This window comes from Melanerpes formicivorus, unplaced genomic scaffold, assembly GCF_026170545.1.
Source record: "Melanerpes formicivorus ecotype bairdi unplaced genomic scaffold, bMelFor1.0.p_v2 SCAF_100, whole genome shotgun sequence".
Taxonomy (NCBI): Eukaryota; Metazoa; Chordata; class Aves; order Piciformes; family Picidae; genus Melanerpes; species Melanerpes formicivorus.
This window is the reverse complement of record NW_027142452.1, coordinates 1,773,628-1,794,239: the sequence shown is the minus strand read 5'-3', so window position 1 is coordinate 1,794,239 and position 20,612 is coordinate 1,773,628. Positions and strand designations below refer to the sequence as shown.

The 20,612-nt window shown below is 50.9% G+C and overlaps 1 protein-coding gene across 7 annotated transcripts in view; it reads left to right on the top strand.

The window, feature by feature from the left end:
* The window catches only part of TANC2 (tetratricopeptide repeat, ankyrin repeat and coiled-coil containing 2), a 296,571-nt gene that overhangs the window by 112,708 nt on the left and 163,251 nt on the right, over positions 1–20,612 (top strand). For 5 of the 7 annotated variants that reach the window (XM_068166403.1, XM_068166409.1, XM_068166406.1 and 2 more), the window contains 2 exons: positions 2,803–2,874; positions 10,061–10,240. In XM_068166403.1, coding sequence (XP_068022504.1) covers positions 2,803–2,874; positions 10,061–10,240 — 252 coding nt within the window. The remainder of the gene's footprint in view (positions 1–2,802; positions 2,875–10,060; positions 10,241–20,612) is intronic. The other 2 variants (XM_068166408.1, XM_068166407.1) reach the window with 2 other exon arrangements.

The following is a 20,612-nucleotide window of genomic DNA, read 5'->3' as shown; positions in this document are numbered from 1 at the left end:
GAACAGGCTGCCCAGGGAGGTGGTGGAGTCCCCATCCCTGGGGAGATGTTCACAAAACTAATGCAGACATGGCACTTAGGGACATTTAGTGGTCATGATGGTGTTGGGTTATGGTTGGACTCGATGATCTTAAAGGTCTTTTCTGACCCAAACAATTCTGTGATTCTAAGGCTGTAAGCTCCAGCACTTGGATGTTCAAAAGCATGAGAATTTCCCCTTAGCAATGGCAATTTGCCCTTTTGGCATCTCTGTCAAGGTAACTCTTCAGTGGTCTGTGCTGTTGTTCCCTGGTAGCCTTGCTCCTGCACTGCAGGGGTTGGAGTGTGCTCAAAATGTTGATTTGTAGCAAAGAGAATGAAATAGTTCAGTTGTCCCACTCTTAACTGCAGGCTGCTTCCTCCCTTCCTGCAGTCCTCTGCCTCTTCACCAGACACTTTAGATTCTGCAGGTGCTGACCTTCCCTGCTGCCTGGCATTGATTTGTTCAGATTGGTTTATCTCTTATTGCAACTATCCATCAATTCCCAATTCCTACCTGCAAGGGAGGGGTTGTCTGCTCTGCTTGGAACATCCTGCCTGCATCTGCCTGTGGGATGCTCCCTGTTTGCTGTGCCTTCATTGCATCATAGAATTGCATGGGTTGGAAGGGACCTTAAAGATCATCTAGCTCCAACCTCCCCGTGGTGACCAGGGACACCTCCCACCTGACCAGGCTGGAATACACAGTATTCACTGGAATACACGGGACATGGCAGATGGGAGGGGTCAGTGTTCTGGAGGGCAGAGGGTAAAGGGCTTTCCAAAGCAGCCTGTAGGCTGGCAGGGTGCCTGGTGCTCCCTAGTGACCCTCTGGTCTGTGCTGGGCATGTTCAGTGCACACACGTGCAGGGCTGCGTGCTTGTGAGGACAGCTTCAGCCAGCTGTGCTTGTCCTGAAATACTCCTTGGTGAAAGCCACTGCCTGGTTTGGAGAACACCCACAGATTGTGCTGTGTATCACCCCAGCCACAGCCTTGCTGGGGCTGCACCAAGTGCAGCAGCAATTACAGGCATCACATCTGCTGACTCATCACCTTTCTTTCTTCCTTTCCACCCTCCTACATGGATTTGGGAAGTTGATTTCCTCTGATCTTTCTCATCCTCTTAACATATTCTGTAACTTGCAAATTACCCAAGCAATCTTTCCCAGCCTGACCCCTGTGCAGCAGTTCCTGCTCTCAAACCCGACGGCTGTGGCAGTGTGTTGTCACCATCCCACTGTTGGAGGTGAAGAGCATTAGAGAGCAGGACCCCCAGCTCTGCTTCCCCCCCAGCTCTGCTCCCCCCCCCCAGCTCTGCTCCCCCCCCAGCTCTGCTTCCCCCCCAGCTCTGCTTCCCCCCCAGCTCTGCTTCCCCCCCAGCTCTGTTCCCCCCCCAGCTCTGTTCCCCCCCCAGCTCTGTTCCCCCCCAGCTCTGCTTCCCCCAGCTCTGCTCCCCGCCCCCAGCTCTGCTCCCCCCCCCCAGCTCTGCTCCCCCCCGCAGCTCTGCTTCCCCTCCAGCTCTGCTTCCCCCCCAGCTCTGCTTCCCCCCCAGCTCTGCTCCCCCCCGCAGCTCTGCTTCCCCTCCAGCTCTGCTCCCCCCCCAGCTCTGCTCCCCCCCCAGCTCTGCTCCCCCCCCAGCTCTGCTCCCCCCCCAGCTCTGCTCCCCCCCAGCTCTGCCCCCCCCCCAGCTCTGCTCCCTGGTGTAACACTCATCTCAAAGCATGAGTACAGGTTTGATTGCATCCCAGTGACTGTGCAGGAGGGATCCTGCCCTTCCAAGTTGTAACCAGCTGAATTCCTGCCTAGCCATGAAGCATTCAGCAGTGGGTGGCCATGGTGTCTCTTTATTAAGATCCTAAATGCACCACTCAGAAAATACCTCCTTCACTTCACCTCAGTGGGGGAGCTGCCTTCCCAGAGGCCCAAACCTACCCACCTTGTGGCCAGGTTGGATGAGGTCTTGAGCAGCTGAATCTGCTGGGGAGATGTCCCTGCCTGTGGCAGGGAGATTGGGGTAGATGATCTCTGAGGTCCCTTCCAACCTGAGCCATTCTGGGACTCTGTGGTTTTCAGTGCTTGGCCTTGCTCCTGCGCAGCCTGCAGAGCTGGACATCGTTCTGCTTTCAGCTGGTGTAAGGCCTCTGTACTCGAGGACCTCTATTGATGTGCCCATCTATTGTTTCTAATCTGGTCAGCTGATCAATGAAGACCAGCATGTAATTAATTGTCTAATACTGTGCACAGTGTCCCACTCTGCCTTTAGCCAGATGGGTTTGGGGGTTTGGTAACTCCAGCTGCTTTCCCAAACAGTTTCAGGAGGCTGTAATGAGAGTGGGTTTGCTCTTCCCAGCCTGCCCATGTTCCAGCTGACAAATAGTTCTAAAAAGAAGCAATTCCAAAGAATATTCTTCTTTTAATTATTTCCCCCCCCTTCATCTTCTTCATATGCTTAACATACTTTGATACAGCATTGCAAAGTGAAGGAACTTAACTGAAGATGCAGTTTGGCTGCTGTTTCACTCAGAGCTCCGTGGGGTCAGTAGGAGAAATTCAAACCCTCCAAGTATCCTGAGGACCCTGAAGGATTTTGTTTGCAGTGAGCTGGGGAGAAACTGGAAGGCACAGCAAAGGAGTCAGCCAGCAGTTTGCCCCAGCTGCTGTCAACAAGAGGGACCTTCTGTTCTGCTCCTCCTACGAGATAGGTGATGGGACTCAAGGAAAAGTTGCATCTGCCTGACCTGTCCACTATGATGTTCTACTTCTGCTGTTTTGGTTCTCATGCAGATGGAGGGAACGAGGAGCCACCAGACCGAAGACAGGCAAGTGTAGACTCCCGTCAGAGCCGCTCTGGGCAAGGTAAACCTCAGTGTTGTTCTGCCTTGGGGCCTCCTTTCTCGCGTTCACCTTCTCTTGATGTTCGTTCTGTAAGACTCTGCAACCTTCCTGAGCTTGGTAACCATCGCTGTCAGCCACATGGCTTCAGATTCAGTGGCAGTCACAAACCAGGTCAGCCTTGTGTGGTCTGAAGGAGCTGAGACTAGTTGGTGGCACAGGGCCTGTAGAGTCCGTGGCACCTCCATTTTGCAGACAGAGGGACAGAACTTCCTAGAGGGAGGTTGTTTGAGCTGGTGGTGGTAGAAGTCTTCAGCACATGCCAGCACAAGTCAGTGGGCCACTCAGTGACCACTGGCCTTCCCCCCTGATTGTCAAGAGGAGAACCTCACAGGTTCTCAGTACCTGGATTCTCCTTCCCCCCAACTTGTGACGTGATGGAGAGGGGCCCTCTGCGACCCTGCCTGGGGCTGACCCGCTGCATGTCACCTCCTCTGCTTTGTTTTGTTTCACTTCATCCAACAGGGTCAGGCCAAAAGGTCCTAGGAAGAGAGCAGTACAAACCAGAGTTTATATTCTTTAAGTAATGCTTCTACAAACTCTTTTGTTCAGTATCCATCATTCACAATAGGCTTGGGAGTTAAAACCACCACCGGAGCCGTGCAACAGGGATTTCTGTCACTGGCAGCAGCAGCTCTCAGATCTGTGCTGGCTTACATGTCCTTTGAAGTAGATTACTTAAAGTTTTAAGCATTTGCTCATTTGTGAGGGTTGTGAAAATCTGATATTTTCACACAGCTCCCCAGCCTAAGAAGCAGTTTTTGGAAGCGTGGCTCCAGTAGGTGCTGCGCTCATTGATGTCTTTTCTCTCTGGGATTGCAGCGATAATTTTCCCTTTCATTTAGTTCAAGTCTGTTGTTGTCATGGTGTCCTAATGACTTCTTATGGAGACGTTTTCTGCAGGGCATTGTTCTCCTTTGGCAATATTCCAGCGTTGCCCAGGCAAAATTATTGCAAGTGGTTGAAGGCCGAGATCAGAATTAGGGGGATCGGAATGCAGAGTTAAGCGAAGCCCTGTTAGAGGTAAATGAACCCTTGAAAGCCCTGTGAATAGTCAACAGCTGAAAGTGCTCTGCTGACACAGGACCTTTCAATTACTATTTTAAAGTGTATTATTTGAAATGTTCTGATTTGAAGATGGGAGAGCTAAGATTGAAATTAGGAAGGAGGAAGGGAATGCTGAGCTGCATGTAGCCCGTGGTGGCTTGCACAGAAGTAGCATTTCTGTGCTTTGAGAATATGGAATGAATGGTTGCTCTTTTCCAGACACTCTTGGCTCAGATAAAGCTGCTGTTGTGTTGCTCCTGGAGGCTGAGCCTTGCCTTGCTTTCCCTGCCCTTGCCCCTCTGATGTCCTTCCCTTTGTCCAGGGCTTGTCCGTTGCTTTGCTGTTACAAGATACAGCAGCTCAGATGCAGCTGCCGCTGGGAGTTGCCTGCTGGCTTTCCTGCACACCCATTTCAGACACTGTTCTCTCAGGTTATGTTGCAGCCTGTGTGTTCAGCATCCTGGCTGCTGTGGAAAAAAACCCACCAGTTTGGGGCAGAGAGCATGGGGGCAGATACTTGCCAAAGATTGACCAACCTCTGTCTGTTTGCCTCAGTGAGTCTGACTCCAGGACTGCAGTAGCCAGCAAGAAGTTTCAGCCTGAGGGAAAGAGGTTGAAAAATGCTTCCAATTTCTTGGAGAAACAAACTTCAGTGCTAAACATTTCCATGTGGATCAGTGGATTTGACTGCAGATTCAGACTTCCTGCAGGGTCTCATTGCCCATCAAACTATTATCTCTAACTTTGTCCTGTGTCCATCAGCTGCTGTCTGTCTGCTCAGTGTTAAGATATTTGTCACCGTGGTGGGTTAAGGGTTTTATCTGCTCAGATGAAGCTGACAGTTGAAATGAGGCAATTGTCTTGATTCTGTTCAAACTCCCATGTTGCTGCATGTGGTGCCCAAGCATTACAGCTTTAGCAGCTTGGAAAACTTCAGGATCAAGTTTATGAGTTGAAATGTGCACTTTGCAGCATCTCTTACAGTAGGCTGCCCAGGGAGGTGCTGGAGTCCCTGTCCCTGGGGATGCTCAAGAAATGTGTGGATATGACACCACTTCCTCTCCTCCTGTCACCTGATGCTGGGGAGAAGAAGCCAACCTTCAGCTCACTTCAGCCTCCTTTCAAGTAGCTGTAAGGAGCAATGAAGTCTCTGCTCGCCCTCCTCTTCCCCAGACTTCACTCTGCTCTTGGTTTATTCCAAGAGATGCCTTTTATAAAGCTTATTTAGGAGGCAAGGAAGGGGAGCAGAAGCCCAGCATACAATGCTGCTAGCACCTGCTTCACTCCAGGGCAACTGTCTGTCTTATGCTCAGAACAACCAGGACATCAAGCATTGGAACAGGCTGCCCAGGGAGGTGGTGGGTCACCATCCCTTGGAGGTGTTCAGGAGGAGACTTGACAGGATGCTTGGTTACATGGGTTAGTTGATTGGGTGGTGTTGGGTGATAGGTTGGACTTGATGATCTTGAAGGTCTCTTCCAACCTGGTTCATTCTATTCTATTCTATTCTATTCTATTCTATTCTATTCTATTCTATTCTATTCTATTCTATTCTATTCTATTCTATTCTATTCTATTCTATTCTATTCTATTCTATTCTATTCTATATCAACAAACATGGCCGTGGCACTCAGGGCCATGGTTTAATGGCTGTGGTGGCCTTAGGTTGAAGGTTGGACTTGATCTTAAAGGTATCTTCCGTTCTGTAATGTTTTATTTAAGTACATTTCATAGGCAAACTGTCAGAGCTCCAGCTGTGAGTGGTCCCTCACTTCAGGGTTTGATAAACCCAAATGTTTGGGTTTTTTCCCTGTTTCAGTTACCTTGTGGCTGTGTTTTATTCTGTCAGGGATGAGAGAGCAAGGTTGACTTCTGTGGGAATGAAGATAGTACACGGTGGATATTTGTGAGTTTGGTTTAAAGCACTGGAATTGTAAGGGGGGGAAGTGCACACACTGTGAAGATATCGCTGTTTCTGGCTAAGGTGTTGCCCCCAGTTGCTGTGGTTTGGGGTAAAGATTGGTCAAAGATACTGGGAGCTTACACCACAATCACCACTGAAACCCACCCAGACTTTTAGCTCTTTCCCAGACCTTAAGTTGCAGAGGATGCTTGGTGTTTACAGTTGCCTCAACTCCCAAAATCTAGCCTAAGAGAAGCTGAACTTTGCTTTTAAGAATGAAAATCAATGATGACAAATATTTTTCTCTCTTTTTTTCTCTCATGTCTGAGGCCAAATGCATTTTGAAAAGCCATCAGAGCTTGTTTCAGTCAGTGCCAGCGCTGCCTTTGGCACCGGTGCTGCTTTGCCTTTCCTGGCACTCACAGGTGATTATCATTGGGCTTGCAGAGTCATCAGAGGTCAGAGAAACCCTGGAAAAAACAAGGTCCTCCATCAGCTTATGTCAAGCAAGCTGTACATGGGGCCAGTAATTGCAGTTGGCAGTGCTCAACTGGAAGAAGTCAATTTTCTTTCTGCTGTATTTGCAGCATGCTCTCAAATGATGCCCTCCTGGAACAGTGATGCCCAGCTGCTCTGGGAGTGGCACTGCATCCTTTGGACAGGTAGCAGGCAAAACAGAGAAACTACATCAGCAGTCTTGAGGTTCCAAGCTCTGCTGAGCAGCAGCACTTTGTGTGTGAAGACCTGGGGCACGCTCTTGAGGGCGTGTGTCTCTCCAGCATGCCTTGTGTCCTGTCTGCCCCATGTGCTGCATCATGTCTGATGGAAAGAGATATGAGAAATGTCTTCACCTATGCAGTTGTCTTTGTTGTGTGTAGCTCAGATGTTTGTGAGCACCTCAGAGGGGTGCTGCTTAGCTGGCTGGATTGGGGTGGGTGCAGCAGAGCTGCCTCTTGCTCTCAGCTCCCTTTGTTGTCCATGGAGAGGTCATAGATTAAGTCAGTGGAGTGTCCAACTCAAAGAATCCCAGCTCTGCTCCTCTGAAGCACAGCCCTAAAACATGTCATTAGGTGAATCTTGTCCCAAACTCCTTGCCTTCTAGAAGCACATCTAGACTCCTGGTTTGAAGTAGACACTTCTCTTGTGGACACCAACATTCCTTGAGGAGTGAAAGCACACAAAGTACTGCTGGTGGTGGCCATCAGCACACACTTGGTATGAAGCAGTGCTAGTAGAAAGTAGACTGCAGTGGCACACAGCAGCTTCACTTGCACAGTCTCAGCTTGAGGAACAAGGCTGAGCCTCTGCTCGTGTGGTAGCTGCAGGGGGAAGGGGGGAAGGCAGTGGTTTGATTTTTATCTGATTATAGCCAAATATTTTATACATCTATACATCCACACACGTGTGTATACACATAGAGAGTCACAGATTGCCTTGGGTTGGAAGGGAACCTCAGTGGTTGTCATGTCCAACCCACTGCAGTCTGCAGAGGTAATTCCAAGGCTGCCCAGGGCCACATCAAGTCTGGTCTTGAATGTCTCCAGGGATGAGGCCTCAACCACATCCCTGGGCAACCTCTTCCACTGTCTCACCACTCTCATTGTGCAGAACTTCCTCCTGATGTCCAACCTAAATCTGCTGTGCTCCAGTTTCAAACCATTGCCCCTTGTCCTTTCATCACAGGCCCTTCTGAACAGTCCCTCCCCAGCCTTCCTGTAGGTCCCCTTCAGATATTGAAATGTAGCTCTGAGGTCTCCTTGGGACATTCTCTTCTCCAGGCTGAACAGTCCCATTTCTTTCAGCCTGGCCTCACAGGAGAGGTTCTTCAGCCCTCTGATCATCTTTGTGGCTCTCCTTTGGACCTGTTCCAGCAGATCTGTGTCTCTCTTGTGTTTGGGGCCCCAGAGCTGGACATTTGGCTATTGTGTATTAAAGGCATGAGACAGATACCTATATATGTATAGAGAGAGACAGACATGGATAGATAGATCTAGATCTATATTAAAAGCATGCCATTGTAGGCAACTGCATCTTTCAATAAGAGAAGAGAAGATTGTGAGTGATCTGTTGCCCCTTCAAGGGCTGTACTCTCCTGCAGCATTTGCGTGCACACTTAATTAAAGCAGCATGAAATGAATAGGAAAGCATCAGTGTCTGTCTCAGTTTGTGGCAGTAATGACAGTCTCTGATGAATAAAACATCTCAAACTGTCACACACTTACTAGAGCAGGCAGAAGTTAAAGAAAATCACCTCTATAAGGATTCAACTTTCAACTACACGTTCAGGAAGCTATGGTGAATGTGACAAGTCTTCAGCGAGCAAGAGAGGGAAAGTCCTGTTTTGAAGTGTCAGGAGTCATGTGGGAAGTGTGTGAGTGTTTGTTTTGCTTGCTTGTAGAAAATGAGAACCAAAATGCTGAGAGGTGTTCCCAGAATTTGGCATCAGCAGTGGCTGGAGCTTAGCCACAAGCAACACTACCTCTTAGGGCGCTTCAGGAGCTCGTCCAACGTTTTGCTTCGGTCAGGGCTTTTCCTCCCATCATAAATCATACATTGGGTTGTTCACTTTGACTTTCTGGGATGGAGTTTGTCCATCACCTCCTCTGGAGTGCCTTAGCCTTTTGTTTTCTCTCCACTTTTGCCTGTCCACCCTCCTGTCCAGGAGTTTTATTTTCTACCTACAGTCCTGCAGATCCTTGAGAGCCACACAGCTGTCCAGGGGAGATCAACTGAGGAAGAAAGATCAGTAGGCACTAAAAGCTAAAGCCTGTCTCTGTAGTTTTCCTGTGTTAGCTGTAATGAAATATTCATCCTAGCAGTTTAAAGCTGGTTTCCATAGAATCACAGAATGGGTTGGGGTGGGAGGGACCTTTAAAGGTCATCTGCTCCAACCCCACTGCAGTCAGCAGGGACGTCTGCAGCTAGAGCAGGTTGCTCAGAGCCCAAAACAAGCTGACCTGGAGTGGTTCCAGGGATGGGGCATCTCTCACCTCTCTGGGCAACCTGTTGTCTGTGTTAGGTTGTTAATCTTACTGACCAGAGGTGGAGGACCAAGTCTCCTTTACCAGAGGCTTGCATATTCTGCAGCTAATGGGGGGAACCTTATGGCTCCCAGCTCGTGCTGATGTGGAGCCCCTGCCCTTTGTTTGTCATTAGTATTTATTGCAGCAATTAGCAGTGTGTGCCTTTATTGTTCTGCCTCTGCTGGCTGTCACGCTATTTGATGTCTTCCATGTGGATCTGTTGGGCTGCAAACTCAATACAGGCTTTGTGTGTCTGGGTGCTTCTGTACATGGGTTAGGGGAGAGCTGGAGCTGCTGGCTGCTCTTGGATGCTTTTCTTCTTTGGTTTTGGGGTTTGTTTCTTTGTAGGCTAAAGGTCCTCACACTTCAGCTGGAAGGTCCTGTAGAAATACACAACCTAAATACACAAACAACTTCTCAGTGAAAGGATGATTGCTTTGTGTTAGATTTAAAGCTGGTGACTCTAGGGCTCTGAAAGACAAGTTACAAATACAAAGCAGTTCTTCATGGTGATGCTGTTGATAATCTGCAGGGCTGGGCTGAGGTGCTCTTCCAGAAAGATCTGGATGTGCAGGAAGGTGTCCAGAGAAGGGCCACAAGGATGAGCAGAGGGCTGGAGCACCTCTCCTATGAGGACAGGCTGAGAGAGTTAGGATTGTTCAGTTTGGAGAAGAGGAGGCTCTGAGGAGACCTTCTTGTGGCCTTCCAGTATCTGAAGGGGGTGACAAGAAAGCTGGGGAGGGACTTTAGTGATAGGACTGGGGGGAATGGAGCAAAACTAGAGGAGGGGAGGCTTAGATTAGACATCAGGAAGAAGTTCTTCCCCATGAGGGTGGTGAGAGCCTGGCACAGGTTGCCCAGGGAGGTGGTGGAAGGTTTTTGCAGCCAGGCTGGATGTGGCTGTGAGCAACCTGCTGTAGTGTGGGGTGTCCCTGCCCATGGCAGGGGGGTTGGAACTGGCTGAGCCTTGAGGTCCCTTTCCAACCCTGACAGTTCTGTGATACGCGATCTCTCCAGGCTTCAAAACCGCGCGAGAGGAAGCTGAGCAGGCAGCACTCCCTGCTGCCAGCATGGCTGAGCTCCGTGCAGCGAGGTCCTGTGTCTGGAATGCTGAAGGCAGGAGTCTCCCCTTGTGTTCTCACCAGTTGCTTTCTCCCTCCTCTGCTCTCCCCCCCAGGCACCTCCACAGAGAACGACTGTGCTTTTGAACCAGACTACGCAATCCCACCGCTCCCAGTGACCGAAGGTATGCAGCACATTCGGATTATGGAGGGCATGTCCCGCTCCCTTCCATCCTCCCCCTTACTCACACATCAGTCTATCAGTGTTCGGCTCCAACCTGTGAAGAAGTTAACTGGTAAGGACTTTAAATAAAGTTCCTTGGGGCATTTAAGGTCCATTGGTGTCAGAAAAACGCTTCTGTGTCGCAGGCCTCTGTTTGTTGTAGCAGCTGCAACCGGGCAAAGCCAAGGGCGGATTGGATTTCGTGCCGGCAGAGAAGCCTTTCTGTTCTGAAAAATGCTCTCTCTCTGGTTTACCAATAGCCCCTGGGGTTATAAGAAGTTCCTAGCAGAGTGTCTTTCAGTTCTGCTTTGGACTGTGGTTGATGTAAGCTGCAGCACAGGAGGTTCCACCTCAGCGCAAGGGGGAACTTCTTTCCTGGGAGGGTCACTGAGCACTGGAAGAGGCTGCCCAGAGAGGTTGTGGAGTCTCCTCCTCTGGGGACACTCAAGGCCCATCTGGGTGTGTTCCTCTGTGACCTGAGCCAGATTGTATGGTCCTGCTCTGGAGGGGGGTTGGACTTGATGATCTGTTTGGGTCCCTTCCAACCTCTGAGATCCTATGATCCTGTGATGCCCGGTGGAAGCACTGCAGTCATAGAGAACTCAGTGCTGCTGTTAGAGTGCTGAGAGATCACATCAGCAAAATGCTAAACTTGGACCACAGAGTGATTTTTTTCCCTTTTTTTCTTGATTCCTGCATATTTTTAAACTGTTTTCTTTATCTGATCTGCTGGGATTGTAGTATGAAAACCTAGAGGCTGTAAATTGGTTGGATTTCCAAGAGCACATGGAGTGTAATGTTCCTTTCCAAGCCTGATGTTGTGTTTCTGCTGGCAGCAGCCTTGAGAAACTTGCTTCTTGCCTGAGGTCTGACATCCTGCAAAGCACCACCCAGGTGCCCTGTTTGAACTAAGAGAATCATCCAAAAAGATCTTTTCCCCAATGTAAGCTGATCTCTGCTGACAAAAGGGAGCACTGGTACCTTTTGTTTTCCCTGCCATCTGGTGCAAAGAGAGAGCCAAAAGGACAGGAGAAGAGATTGCTGGATCGTGGCAGAGTCACTTTGCAGGGTCTCCTAGTGGTCTGAGCCTCTTCAGTACCACTGGAGCTCAAGAGGTGCAAGAGAATCAGGCAGAAGGAGATACTAAAGGAGATGGAAATAGTTTCAAAGGATAGTTTTGTTGTCTTCATAACTGCAACATGAGTTTCCCATCACTGAGAACTTCTAAAGCCTGTCTGAAGTTCTGCCTCAATATGAAGCCTTAAACCAGCTTTCTGGGGAGAGAGCAGCGATGTAGTTCCAGGGCCAGCTCTTCAGGAGTGCTGATGATGTGACCCTGGGATGATTTGTGGGGTTTTGGAAACACTTTCCTTTCTGAGAGTGTTCTTCATAGCTGGTCTTGAGTCAGGGCTGTGCAGCTGCATGGTCACAGCTGCTTTCTGTTTGTCCATGGGGGCTTCCCTCTCTGCTGCAGGAAGACTTCAGCAGAATAGCTGCTGAGACAAGTTACATTTGTAGAAGTGAAGTTTTGGCTTCTGGAATCATGACACTCAGTAGTGGATAACAAAAGTAGCTTCAAATCACAATCCATTCCAGCCTGGAGTCTCTAAGACCTCATCATTTTTCATCCTAGTTACCTCCTCCCAAGACACACTGCTCACTGCACTGCACAGGGTGGAATGTGCTGCCCAGGGAGGTGGTGGAGTCCCCATCCCTGGAGGTGTTCAAGAGGGGATTGGATGTGGCACTTGGTGCCATGGTCTGGTCATGGGGTCTGTGTTGACAGGTTGGACTTGATGATCCTCGAGGTCCTTTCCAACCTAAGTTATACTGTGACACTGTGATATTCTGTGTGCTTGGCTTTGTTTTGGGGTGTTTTAATCCTGTCCTGCCCCATAGTGATGGGCAGAGGTGGAATCCACAGCTTCCCTGCCATGACAAACACAGGCTGTGAAAAACTACAGAAAGAAACCAAGGCTCTTTCTTCTCCTTGCATCATGTTGGTACTTCTTGAATTTCATGTCTGCTGCACAGCTACTTTGTGCCTACTCTTCCTGTGTAGTTTTCTCCCATGATCCTCACATTTAGCCACTTTCCTCTTTCCTGCAGATTCTGACTGACTTGAAGGGGTTTTCTGCTTTGTTTTCTGTGGTGTCCTTAGCAGAGCCACTTCCCTGGACCTCTTTTCAGTTAGGAAGGGATGAAAAGCTTTTCCTTTTTACAAAGAGTGTAGGCCTTTGTGGTATCTTTTATCTTGTTCATTACCCTCCTGTCCCCTTCTTCTGGCTATAATCCTTTTAGTTTATTTGCTCTCCTGGTGTAGCCCTGAGTAATGTTATATTCATGTATCTACTTGAGCAGTTCATTACTCTTCCCTGAAACACTGGCAGAGGATTTAAGCTGCACCCTATGGAAAGAGCAATTTTTCCTCAGACCGCTGCAGCTCCATTTCTCTAACAGCTTCCAGCCTGCTCAGCAAGCTGCCTTGGTGTAGATCTGCTGCACTCCTGGCTTGTCAACAGACATTAACCTCCTCCCACCTCTCAAAATCACGACAGTCCATCCTAGCAGATTAAGCTCCATGTATTCATAATTGCCTTTTTCCAGGTGGAAACAGATCAGGCTCCATTTCGCTCCAGACTCTGAAAGCTTTTGTAGGATCTGGCAGGGCTGCTGTTGGGAGTGTCCTGAAAAGAGCAGCCCCAGGAATTCCTGCAGTGGCTTTTGCAGGAGGGGGTGGGGACTCACAGAAACTTCAGGGGTCTGGGCAGCTCAAGCAGCAGGGAGGTGGTTCTGTAGAGCCACTCTGGTGAAAATGCATTTGTCAGTCTGGTCTGGAAACTCTGTGACAAAATCTAGAGCTGAGCAAGGTGTGTATGGAACAGGATGGCCCCAGTGCAATGCTGACATATGACACAAAAGCAAGGTGAAAAGTGCAAATTACTATTGCACAAAAGTAAGAGAAGAGAAGTGTAGGCTCCTGGTTTTGTTCAGGGATCCCTTTTGGAGCCACACACAAGAATCTGATTGGGAAGATGACTCTGTCAGCCACTTGCATCCTTGTCCTTCTGCAGCTGGTTTAAATTCCCTTTTCCAGCTAGACCCAGCCCAGGATGCCATGAAAACATGTGCTGATGTTTGGCACATAGATGTCTTGATGAATCCAGTGGAGCTCCTGATAGGCTTAGAAGTCAAAGTCTGTGTCAGTGTGGGGGTGACTTTGTAAAGTGTTATTAGTTTGATTTACTGTTGAGGTTGTAAGAGGAAGTGGTTTACTTACCATCCACATGCAGTCATTAGAAGAATTTGGTTGCTTTCATTAAGGTACCATGAAAAGGAACTGAGAGAGTGATCTTTCCAGTCTTTGTTGTTCATAGAATGGTTTGGCTTGGAAGGGATCTTCAAGATCATCTAATTCCAGCCCCCCTGCCATGGGCAGGAACACCTTCCACTAGACCAGGTTGCTCAAGGCCTCATCCAACCTGGCCTTGGACACCTCATAGTAATATTATTGACTTATTATTAATAGTATTTATCATGTTTCTTCACCTATTCCTTATTGCCTCTTACTTGCCATTAATCTGAGAGATCTAAAAAGCAAAACAAAGTCTCTCAGCAGCAGCAGGAGATGGCTGTTGAACGACCATTTACTGCCTCAGCAAAGAAAAATGGATGGAGTTTTGCTGGGGGACAGGGACTGCCAGGTTGTAAAGATGCTTCTCATTTGCACTCATTGGCAAAACAGCATCTTCTGTAAGAGGAGGGCCACAAAGCTGATCCAAGGGCTGGAGCACCTCTGAGGTGAGGACAGGCTGAGGGAGCTGGGGGTGTTCAGCCTGGAGAAGAGAATACTCTGGGGGGACTTTAGAGCTGCCTTCCAGTACCTGAAGGGATCCTCCAGGAAGGCTGCAGAGGGACTTTTCCTGAGGGTGTTTAGAGACAAGGTAAGGGGGAATGGTTTGAAGCTGAGGGAGAGCAGGGTTAGACTGGATCTTAGGAGGAAGCTTTTCAGTATGAGGGTGGTGAGACTCTGGAACAGGTGCCCAGGGAGGCTGTGGATGCCTCCTTCCTGTGGGTGTTGGAGGCCAGGTTGGATGAGGTGTGGAACAGCTGAGTCTGGTTGAGAGGCATCCCTGCCCATGGCAGAGGGGTTGGAGTAGATGATCTTTGAGGTCCCTTCCAACCAAAGCCACTCCCTGATTCGATGAAGTTCATTGCCTTGTGCTATTTGTGATGTGTTTCTCCCCAGTTTCACCCAGTACCCCTCTCTGATTCTACAGAAGCCTTTAAGTGCCACTGTAACCTACTCAGAGTCTGGCAGAACTGATAAGCAACTGGGTTCACAAATCCTTGTCTGGCTGTGGGAGCTTTGAGATCAAACCAAGCAGGCAGCACTTTGACAGCAAGAGCATGGAGACATTTCACAAAGCCTCACTGGCTGTGATGGTTTCCTCTGCTGCTTTGTCTCAGGCTGCTGTCCAGTTGTTATCCTGCACAATAACAGCAGTGATGCCTTTTGGAAGAGGCATGAGGGTGCTTCTGGGAAACTGCAGTGGTACAAAGGGAGGCTTTTGTCTGCCTGACAGTTGCCACATGGATTTTTCAAAGCGACCTTCAGAGCATAGAAAATTGTTGAGAAATTATCCAATTGTCGGAGCTGCTTCATGCTGCTTGCTCCTTACATACATTTGTCTGTGACTCCCCCATTCATGGCAGAATTTCCATATCTGCAGGGTGGTGGAGTACCAGAGTGCTGCCATTTGTTACATAAACCACTTTGGTGTCTCGTGGATAGATGTTTAATTTGGGGGTTTTTGTACTAAAGATTTCTCTTCCCAAGGCCATTTACAACCAAAAGTGGCTGTGCCACCTGCCAGGCTGATGGTCTCAGGAATTCCTCAGAGAGGGAAATTTAACTACAGAAGACTTTAAGCTCTTCACAAGGGGATTTGCTCACATTCAAGCATCTTGGGGCATGCTGGATCCACACATGTCTGCTCCAGTGCTGTAGAGGAGATTGGTCAGCTCTGACAGGGAGGGGAAAGCAGCTACTGAAGTGGCTGCTTTTTGTGGGCATCAGGGGCTGCCATGTTAATTTGGGGGTGAATTTAGCCCTCAAAGCAGGAAAAGAAACCTGTATGGTACAGGGAAACCTGCCCAGTAGGAACTGTGATTCCCTCTCCATCCCTCTGTTCCTTTCCCATCTCTTTCTATCCCTTCTCCATCTCTGCTCCCTGCCCATCTCTCTCTGCTCCCTGCCCATCTCTCTCTGCTCCCTGCCCATCTCTCTCTGCTCCCTGCCCATCTCTCTCTGCTCCCTGCCCATCTCTCTCTGCTCCCTGCCCATCTCTCTCTGCTCCCTGCCCATCTCTCTCTGCTCCCTGCCCATCTCTTTCTGCTCCCTGCCCATCTTTCCCTGCTCCCTGCCCACCTCTCTCTGCTCCCTGCCCCTCTCTCCCTGCCCCTCTCTCCCTGCTCCCTGCCCCTCTCTCCCTGCTCCCTGCCCCTCTCTCCCTGCTCCCTGCCCCTCTCTCCCTGCTCCCTGCCCCTCTCTCCCTGCTCCCTGCCCCTCTCTCCCTGCTCCCTGCCCCTCTCTCCCTGCTCCCTGCCCCTCTCTCCCTGCTCCCTGCCCCTCTCTCTCTCTGCTCCCTGCCCCTCTCTCCCTGCCCCTCTCTCCCTGCTCCCTGCCCCTCTCTCCCTGCTCCCTGCCCCTCTCTCCCTGCTCCCTGCCCCTCTCTCCCTGCTCCCTGCCCCTCTCTCCCTGCTCCCTGCCCATCTCCCTGCTCCCTGCCCATCTCCCTGCTCCCTGCCCATCTCCCTGCTCCCTGCCCATCTCTCTGCTCCCTGCCCATCTCTCTGCTCCCTGCCCATCTCTCTGCTCCCTGCCCATCTCTCTGCTCCCTGCCCATCTCTCTGCTCCCTGCCCATCTCTCTGCTCCCTGCCCATCTCTCTGCTCCCTGCCCATCTCTCTGCTCCCTGCCCATCTCTCTGCTCCCTGCCCATCTCCCTGCTCCCTGCCCATCTCCCTGCTCCCTGCCCATCTCTCTGCTCCCTGCCCATCTCTCTGCTCCCTGCCCATCTCTCTGCTCCCTGCCCATCTCTCTGCTCCCTGCCCATCTCTCTGCTCCCTGCCCATCTCTCTGCTCCCTGCCCATCTCCCTGCTCCCTGCCCATCTCTCTGCTCCCTGCCCATCTCTCTCTGCTCCCTGCCCATCTCTCTCTGCTCCCTGCCCATCTCTCTGCTCCCTGCCCATCTCTCTCTGCTCCCTGCCCATCTCTCTCTGCTCCCTGCCCATCTCTCTCTGCTCCCTGCCCACCTCTCTCTGCTCCCTGCCCACCTCTCTCTGCTCCCTGCCCATCTCTCTGCTCCCTGCCCATCTCTCTGCTCCCTGCCCATCTCTCTGCTCCCTGCCCATCTCTCTGCTCCCTGCCCATCTCTCTCTGCTCCCTGCCCATCTCTCTCTGCTCCCTGCCCATCTCTCTCTGCTCCCTGCCCATCTCTCTCTGCTCCCTGCCCATCTTTCCCTGCTCCCTGCCCACCTCTCTCTGCTCCCTGCCCCTCTCTCCCTGCCCCTCTCTCCCTGCTCCCTGCCCCTCTCTCCCTGCTCCCTGCCCCTCTCTCCCTGCTCCCTGCCCCTCTCTCCCTGCTCCCTGCCCCTCTCTCCCTGCTCCCTGCCCCTCTCTCCCTGCTCCCTGCCCCTCTCTCCCTGCTCCCTGCCCCTCTCTCTCTGCTCCCTGCCCCTCTCTCTCTCTGCTCCCTGCCCCTCTCTCCCTGCCCCTCTCTCCCTGCTCCCTGCCCCTCTCTCTCTGCTCCCTGCCCCTCTCTCCCTGCTCCCTGCCCATCTCCCTGCTCCCTGCCCATCTCTCTGCTCCCTGCCCATCTCTCTGCTCCCTGCCCATCTCTCTGCTCCCTGCCCATCTCTCTGCTCCCTGCCCATCTCTCTGCTCCCTGCCCATCTCTCTGCTCCCTGCCCATCTCTCTGCTCCCTGCCCATCTCTCTCTGCTCCCTGCCCATCTCTCTCTGCTCCCTGCCCATCTCTCTCTGCTCCCTGCCCATCTCTCTCTGCTCCCTGCCCATCTCTCTGCTCCCTGCCCATCTCTCTCTGCTCCCTGCCCATCTCTCTCTGCTCCCTGCCCATCTCTCTCTGCTCCCTGCCCATCTCTCTCTGCTCCCTGCCCATCTCTCTCTGCTCCCTGCCCATCTCTCTCTGCTCCCTGCCCATCTCTCTCTGCTCCCTGCCCATCTCTCTCTGCTCCCTGCCCATCTCTCTCTGCTCCCTGCCCATCTCTCTCTGCTCCCTGCCCATCTCTCTCTGCTCCCTGCCCCTCTCTCTCTCTGCTCCCTGCCCACCTCTCTCTGCCCATCTCTCCCTGCCCCCTCCCCATCTCTTTCCCTATTTACTTTATCAGATTTTACTTTATATTTCCCTATTACTTTATCAAGGAATCTTTCCAAGCCCTCACCTTGCCTGCTTTGTGAAGGGCTCAGCTTTTCCTGCAGAGCACAGCTCAAAGGGGCGCTGCTGGCGCAGGTCCGCGGGAAGCCGTTGCACAGCGCCTTGAGTTTCTTCCCGGAGGAGCTGAGGCCCCTTGCTCACATGTTGCTGTCTGGGTCCTTCTCTGTGTGGAGACTTGGCTGAATGCAGAGGTTGATAAATATTCAGTGTGGCTGCAATTTTCACCCTGCTGAATAGTCTGGTGATTAAGGAAAAACTAAGGTCATTGTGGCTCTGAGAGATGAAGTAATAGTGGGCATAAGTAATCAGCTCTCCTCTCCTGCCTCCATCACCTTTTGTTCAGCAGTGGCTGAGAACACATTTTGCATCCTCCTGTTCAGCCTCAGTTTATGCTGTTTATTTATTTATTTGTAGTAACAGCAGTGGCTTTATCAGCAAAGTGCAATGTGAAAGATACCTAATGAAAAGGAAAAAGAGAAGAATGAAAACCACCCTCCTAGGCCAGGCTGAGTGTGTGGAAGACAGCAGTCTGAGTCCTCTCTGGAATTAAAGTCCCACTTAAAAGTCCCCATGCTTCTTGCACAAAGAGAGCAGCTGCTTTCAAACATTGCCTCACTGGTGCCTCAAAGCCATGGCTGCTGTGAGGAGGACACCACTGTGTTGGACACCTTAGAATCCATAAGGTTGAAAAAGACCTCAGAGATCATCAAGTCCAACCTAGCACCCAACACCTCCTGACTGACTAAACCATGGCTCCAAGTGCCACATCCAATCCCCTCTTGAACACCTCCAGGGATGGGGATTCCACCACCTCCCTGGGCAGCACATTCCAATGACCAATGACTCTCTCAGTGAAGAACTTTCTCCTCACCTCCAGCCTAAACCTCCCCTGGCACAGCTTGAGACTGTGTCCTCTTGTTCTGGTGCTGCCTGCCTGGCAGAAGAGACCAACCCCCAGCTGGCTACAACCTCCCTTCAGATAGTTGTAGAGAGCAATGAGGTCTCCCCTGAGCCTCCTCTTCTCCAGGCTAAGCAACCCCAGCTCCCTCAGCCTCTCCTCACAGGGCTGTGCTCCAGAGCCCTCCCCAGCTTCGTTGCCCTTCTCTGGACATGGTCAAGTCTCTCAATGTCCTTCTTAAACTGAGGGGCCCAGAACTGGACACAGGACTCAAGGTGTGGCCTAACCAGTGCTGAGCACAGGGCAGAATGACTTCCCTGCTCCTGCTGGCCACACTCTTCCTGATGCAGGCCAGGATGCCATTGGCCTTCTTGGCCACCTTGTCACACCTTCATGCAGGGGAGTGTGGCCCTTCCAGGGGGGTGCTTACAGAGCTGGATCTGTCTAAGTACTTTCCTGAATCCATGCCAAAAATAGATACCCAGTGTGGTTTTGAAGGTAAGATATTGGGCTGAAGAACTCAAGGTTTAGAAATATCTGAGGGCTGGGTGTCAGGAAGGAAGGACAGCCTTTGCTAACTTGCTCCTGTGATAGGACATGGGGCAATGGATGTAAACTACAGCACAAGAGGTTCCACCTCAACATGACAAAGAGTTTCCTCACTGTAAGGGTCACAGAGCCCCAGAACAGGCTGCCCATGGAGGTTGTGGAGTCTCCTTCTCTGGAGACTTTAAAGCTCTGTCTGGATGTGTTCCTGTATGGCCTGCACTGGATTCTATGGTCCTGCTCTGGCAGGGTGTTGGACTCGACCTCCAGAGATCCCTTCCAACCCCTAACATCCTCTGATCCGGTGGTCTTGGACTGATGAACTCAACTACCAATGCTTCATTCTATTCCTCTGGAGCCCACCATGTGCAAAGGGTTTGCCCAAAGCCCAGTGCTGCACTGCCCCTCTCCTCAGGAAAGGTTTTTCATGTCCATGCTGTAAATGCCTGGAGGATAATTTGATGTATTTTATTTTCATGACCTGCACAGGGATAATTTTATTCATCCCTGCACTTGGCCACTTCTCTTCCACACCCCACACCCCCCCCATTGAATGACAGATTGCAAGCTTTAGGATTCTTTTAGAAGGAGCATGTGTGTGTGGGTGGCCATGCACAGAGGGAGGAGGGGTGGGGAATATTAGTAAGAAACATAGGAAATAAATCATGGTTTTCTAAAAGTAGCCTGGATGATGAGGGTCACATTCTCAAAGGTCTCATTCCTGTAGCCAGTGAATCATAGAACGGGTTGGGTTGGAAGGGACCTCCAAAGGTCATCTGGTCCAATCCCCTGCAGTCAGCAGAGACATCCTCCACCAGGTCAGGTCACCCAGAGCCTTATTGAGCCTGACCTTGACTATGTCCAGGGTTGGGGCCTCAACTACCTGCCTGGGCAACCTGTTCCAGTGTTCCACCAGCCTCCTGGATCCTTCTGTGCCCAGTGTGAATTAGGTCCTTCAGTGTCTTTGAAGATGTGGACAAGAGGAACCAGTTTCTTTGCCAGTCTCCTTCTTTGAGAACTTTCCTCCTCTTCTCTTTGGGATTCTGGGATCTTTCCTTAAGAATAAACTTCCTAGGAACAAGTAGGAATGTCCAGGTGTGTTTAGGCCATTAGCAACATCCACTGCCCTATGGAAAGCATTTACAGCTTACTAGATCCTTCACAAATGGTGAGAGAAGAGCTAAGATGAGGACTTGCTCTTACCTGTGACACCTCTGTAGTTCTCAACACCCTCCAGATCCAGCTGGGCTGAGGGCACCCATGGGTAACATCCCCTGTGCCACCATCATACATTTAGGAGTAAGTTCTTTACCATGAGGGTAGTGGAACACTGGAGCAGGTTGCCCTGGGAGGTAGTTGAGGCCCCCTTAGAGATATTCAAGGTGAGGCTCAACAAGCCAATGAGCAACATGCTCTAGCTGAGGATGTCCCTGCTGAGTGCAGGACTGGATGACTTTTGGAGGTCCCTTCCAACCCAGACCATTCTATGCTTTGTAGTGCTGGGGTCTGGTCCTCACTTGTCCCTCTGCATCTTCCTTTGCA